Source organism: Taurulus bubalis (assembly GCF_910589615.1).
Source record: "Taurulus bubalis genome assembly, chromosome: 12".
NCBI lineage: Eukaryota > Metazoa > Chordata > Actinopteri > Perciformes > Cottidae > Taurulus > Taurulus bubalis.
Window position 1 is genome coordinate 24,616,846 of NC_136600.1, and position 6,000 is coordinate 24,622,845.

The 6,000-nt window shown below is 45.5% G+C and overlaps 1 protein-coding gene across 1 annotated transcript in view; it reads right to left on the reverse strand.

Moving 5' to 3' along the window:
- Positions 1-2,326, reverse strand: part of LOC306744794 (RNA-binding motif, single-stranded-interacting protein 3-like) — a 105,242-nt gene extending 102,916 nt beyond the window's left edge. The window contains exon 1 of the mRNA XM_079227481.1: positions 2,212-2,326. Within this exon, the coding sequence (XP_079083607.1) occupies positions 2,212-2,286 (75 nt within the window). The 5' untranslated portion in view covers positions 2,287-2,326. The remainder of the gene's footprint in view (positions 1-2,211) is intronic.
- Positions 2,327-6,000: the final 3,674 nt, after the last annotated feature.

A 6,000-nucleotide genomic window follows, 5' to 3' on the forward strand; every position in this document is an offset into this window, starting at 1 on the left:
GCAAGGAATCAAGTGCCGGTCTGGGCCAGATGCCTGTTGCAGATACTTCAGAGAAATTAGGTGACCTTGAACTGCTAGATAAATCAGATAAATCAAAGAACAGCAGTGTGACACGGTGACATCTGCACGCATAAAACGGCGTGACAGACGCGCATCAAATGGTGAAGTTAATCTAAGGTATGTGTACATGTGGCGCACTATCTCCTGCAATAAACCTGCAAATCACGCGGCGATGAGACGCTCCTCGATTCACCGACTGATTAGAAATGCTTCTTTGTCGTCGTCTAGAACATTTAATCATATTTCCTTTTCAGTTCATTAAGAACCAGATGCAATCACGACCGTTATTTGCATGTGTAAATAAGCAGTATTAATGCAGCCGCAAGATAAATCATGAAGATGCTGGCTGTCAAAGTTTTAAAAGAAGAAAAATACCCAAAAGAAATACATCAGGGAGATGAATTGTGTTTTGTCATTTTAATTCTGTTCAGGGATGAAAACAAAAATGACACAAAAGAAGACTTTTACCAAGAAACCATTAGCATCGAGATGCTTGGAGTTTGTTTTCATGAACAGAAAATATACAAACAACACATTTTATTGTATCCGGTAGCATTTACTCGTCCAGATTACTCGTCATTGGAGATGTCGCCGGTAACAACCGAGCCACAGATGTGCGCTCACGACGAGTTTCCAGCTTCTGATTGCTCAATCTTGAGCGCATTCTTAAAAACATCAGACAGGGCCCAGATGTGAGCGCGTGCAGCTCCGAGATCAGTACTACATTTGAGTCAGCGTGCACTTTTATACAACCTGTCTATCCCTAATTAGAAATGTCCAGAGCTGATCTGTTTAGTCGATCAGTATCATCACCCTACATTTTAAATTCCTTGTTTATTGGATCTCAATCCGCTCCGTCTCCGGCAGCTTTCATCTGTAATTGTCGTGAACTAAAATGATCCACATTCCAACATCTTCAATGTGGAACTATTTTAAATGAGAGAATGAAAAGCAGCCAAACACACTCTTGTGATGGTTGGGTTTTGGATCATAATCAAGGGACAGAAACTCGATCAAGACCATGCTGCCCATGTCTTCATTGGTTCAAAGAATCTTCCTGCAAATGCAACCTTTTTTTTGGTGTTGCAGTAAAGCAATCATTTTCTTTACATGTTCTTCCCACACTGTGTCCACCCAACATCATGATTTCTCTCCTCTCACAGCATCCCACTCCTCCACTTTTATCTTTGCATCTCCCTCCATCTCTCTTGCCTACTGACATGCAGACATTTACTAAATATTGCAGCACACCTGCCAACTCCTCACACTTACTATCACACCAAAAAGAAAAAAAGAAATGAATCACAGCAGACAAAGGAGAATGGCGATACGATGCGGGAGCCATCGATCAGGCCGTGGCAATCCATTCTCCTTGTTCTTGGTGGTGGAAGACTCGGAGAGTGCATGTATGCATCTGTGTATGGGAAATAAAGTATGAATATAGCGAAAGAACAAAGAGTGCAGAAAACAGAGCTCTGTTTTCTGCACTCTTGATAAACGGATAAGTGTATCCGGTTTCCATCCATCACGGCTACAGCGTGGTATCATGGGTGAGTAGATCGCCTGGGGGTGGCCGGGGGAAGGGAGGGGTAGAAGAGGGGGATGGAGTGACGGACAAAGTAGGAGAGAGACAACATGGGCTGGGGGAAGGGTGGGCCTCGTGCCCCGAACTTGAACTTGGAGCTGGTGGGGGGTCGGCGAGGGGAGGACGGGGTCAAGCGCTCGGTGTGGATGGGAGGATGAGTGACACCAATATCTCCCCTCAGAGACAGATGGGGGAGAGGGGACATGGTGTCATTTGGCAAGCTGTCGTGCGAGGCCATTTCAGCCTCTATCTTGCAGCTTTTTCAAACACATTTGGGTTTTTTGACAGATCCCCTTTGGGGTCTCGGTTAAGGATTAAGGAAGGAAGGCCTCGATTAAGGAACGCGACATAATCGAATTAAGATTTACTAATAAATCACACACTTGGGACTGTCAGAAAATGGAATTTTGCCTTGATGGTTCTGATTATGAAGGAGATTTAAAGAGGCAGCAGATGGAGAAGATAGAGAGTTAATCAGAAGGAGGGTTGCACGATGACGGGATGAGAAGCTCTCTCTGAGTTTACAGTGTGGTAAAATAGGTCAACCTATTGGCTGACCATCCTACCTTGGTCTGGAGATAGTGGGGGTAGTAGTAGGTGTAGTGGGGGTACATTTGCTGCTGATCCAAACGTTTTCCCATGTAGCTGGAATCCAATCGGAGGTCCTGGAGGCTGGAGATAGAAGCTCGCAGGTGAGGTACGTTCAACTCCGAGGGGCCGGCCTGGATCCTTCAGACGGCTGCTTCCAAGAGAGAGAACGCTGTCCTCTTACTGAGGGGTGTGTGTGTGTGTGTGTGTTAGAGTGTGTGTGGGATAAACGCAGAGGAAGGGAAGGATATGAGTACAGATAGCACTTGGGATTTAAGTCAAGTCTACTTGTCTGGGAGCTCACAGGGAACCTCACGGAGAGAGACAGGTCCAGGAAGAGAGACAGGTCCAGGAAGAGAGACAGGTCCAGGAAGAGAGACAGGTCCAGTAAGAGAGACAGGGAGAATCCGGAGTGGCAGCAAAAAAAAAAAAAGGGTTTGGGGAGAAGGAGGGGAGGAAAGGAAGATATTAAAAAGGTTAGCGGGAGGTAACACCGGAAACAATAGGGGGAATTGAAGAGCAGGACAGAGAGAGGGAAGAATAAAAGGAGGAGGAGGAGGAGGAGGAGGAGGAGGAGGAGGAGGAGGAGGAGGAGGAGGGATCCGGTTGCCGGTCCCTTGCACTCTCCACTCTAAAAATCAGACTGACTCTTCTTCTCCGCTGCCCTGAACATGCCCCTCAGTTTGCTCTCCGGCGTCTCTCACTCTTGTCTCTCTCTCTCCGTCTCTTCCCTCCTTCCTGTGTATCAGTTCCCCTGTCTCTCTCTCTCTCTCTCGCTCTCGCTCACACACACCAGACGAGACCCTGATCCCACCGGGAGCTCGGCTGTATCCTGGAGAACACGCGCTGTCCTCTGCTCTATCCTCAGAAGACAGTGAAATCAGCGATGAACTCACACATGGATGGAGGAGGAGGAGGAGGAGGAGGAGGAAGAGGAGGAGGAGGAGGAAGAAGAAGAGGAGGAGGAGAGAGGGTAGTCTTGAAGCTGAAGCTGTGACTGCCTTTATTCTCACTCTCTCACTCCCTCCCTGTTTGGTTAAGCTCCGGGGATAGATGGGTAGATATCGCTGGAAGGATGAGCGCAAAAAGAAAAAGCCTGGGTAAGAACTCCTCTCGCTCAGGAGGAAGGAGCAGCAGATAGTCCTGTCCAGAAGCGCTCGCACAGGAGGAAAATCCCCTCTGATCCTCAAGGTGCCTCCTCCAACTCTTTTCTTCTCTCTCTGCGATTCCCTCTCTTTCTTCTCAAGCTCTCCCCCTGACGGCTCGCTTCCCACTGCGCCTTGGCAGCCGTCACAGTCTGTGTGGTGGCGGTGGCGGCGGTGGCGGCGGCGGTGTGTGTGGAGTGTGTTTGTGTGGCTGTTGCCGTCTGCTCCACTCTGGGTGCTGGAGCACAGAGGGGCTCGGCTTCAGCGCAGATATGCTCCTCCCTCCCTCTCTCTCTCTCTCTCTCTCTCCCTCCCTCTCTTCTGTCTGCGTCTCTCTCTCCCTCTGTGTTTTTCATGGAACTATAGACCAGTGGGAGGGGTTGGTCCTGTGTGTGTGTGTGTGTGTGTGTGTGTGTGTGTGTGTGCTAAATAGAAAAAAAGACAGTGACGGGCTGTTCCTCTGGCAGAAAGGCAGAGCTGGGGAGGGAGGATGAGGAGCAGGAGCAGGAGGTGAAGGGTGAGAGGAGGATACGCGTGAGTCTAATTTGGAAACAGAGGGAACCCCCTACTGGCAACAACGGCACATTTTACATAATTAAAGCTGTCTTCGAAAGTAAACCGAGCAACATAATAGTCATTTTTTTCTACGTTATTTTGGCCATTACTGAAGCGTATTGCATCATTCATCAGCTGGCATAACCAACACACGCACACACAAACACACGCATGCTTGAATGACCCTGCAAAGCGTGCCTCATACACACGTGTCCAGTGAAGGACCCAACATGGAGTGTGTGTGTGTAGTTCAGTGGTTGTGCGGCACAGTGACCCACTGACACAGTGCCGCCTGTTATGTGATGTAACCAGGTTTAAGTACTGCTCTTACATAAGCATAGTGAGCCATGCATGAAAAGACTGCTCTGCCCTCTGACTGCAGCTGTGTGTGTGTGCGTGCGTGCATCTGTGTGTGTGCGTCTGTGTGTGCGTGTGTGTGAAGGAGACGAGGGTTGGCAGACAGTGCATGTTCACTGCAGTAGAAAAAAGGGACCATTGTTGGCCCACTATTCCCACGTGTCTTTCTGTAGTTTCAGTATACAATAAAGATATGTTTGACTCAGACATGTACGACCAACGAAACATCTTCATATAATATTAGTGTAAAGTATGCAGAAAACGCCCTTGGGGGGGTTGACTATAAATGCTACTCCGGGTTTGAGAACATTCTGTGCACCACTAAGGTTTCCAGCTCTCTTTTCTTGTCTTACCTCAGCACAGGTTAGAACTGTAACGTCATGTCTGGAGGGCCTCGACTCAGGGAATCGCTTGTATTTTTATTTTTCATCTGTATTGCCTTGTTAACCATGTGACAAATGGGTTGTATTTATTCCATAGACTTCCATAGTTCAGGACATGTTTAGCTATTCATAGTTCCAATCAGATATAATACAAGGACAATGTCACAAGGACCGATACAGGAGAACATTCCTGCCAACTATAAGACTTTATAATAAATCACCTCTGGCCAGATCCTCTGTCAATTGAATCAACATCAACATCAATAACCCTAGCGCTGCTTTTGTCATTGAGATAATCACTGTACATACTTTATATACACTTCATATACACTGTATATACTTTGCATTTTTGCACTTTCTTTATTATTTATTTTGCATACTTAATATTGTTATGTCTCCTTTGTAACTTTGCGTGCTGCTGCCACAAATTATAGTTATTTCGTGTATTTTGTTCGTGACAAGGTTTTGTGCAACAGTTTAACCTTGAATTTTGGTTGATGATAGGGCCATTAGCATTTACATAGTTTTTAAAAGTCACCTGAATAACCTTGTCATAGACCGTTTTATGATCATAATTAGCATATATTAACAGTGGCAGACATGATATGCCACCCAAAGGAGCACCGGCAGGAAGTTAGTCATTAGGTAAATTGCTGCTCAGCCTAGACTGGATATCGTGGAGTTAACAGCCCAGTGTTGGATTTAGTGGCATCTAGTGGTGAGGTTGCAGATTGCGACCAACTAAATACCCGTCTGGCCTTCAGGTATCTTTAGGATGTTATCTCAACTGAGCTGCTCTTATAAAAACTCTGCTTTCCTCCATGACTAAATAATTGCTTTTAAAAACATATTTAGAATAGTAAAAAAATAAATACAGAACAGGATCAGAATGTATATTTAAAATACATCTAAATAGTGTTTATGGGGCAGCAACAGTTATGTTAACGATAACGTAGTCACTATATAAAGTCATTATTACCTCACTGGAAACAAATGTTAATAAAATAAACAACTCTTCTAAATGAAGTTCATAAAGAATGAAGAAAACAGTTACCAAAAAAAGCTTTTGGCCAATGGTACACGCTGTGCTTGTGTGGCCGATTGAATTAGGTTTCACTTTAGTTAACAAGTTCACCGTATTGATAGAACTGCCTTTTTACTTCCAAATATTTTATTGCGCTGCAGTGTTTTAATAAAAACACCAGTAGCGTCGGTGCTTATCAATACTCCAGTCATTTAGCACCGGGTGGTTTAATATCGAGATTCGAAATGCATTCCTACCTTCAGAAAATGTAAAACGTGAATGGCTTTTTTTAAGCCAACAAAA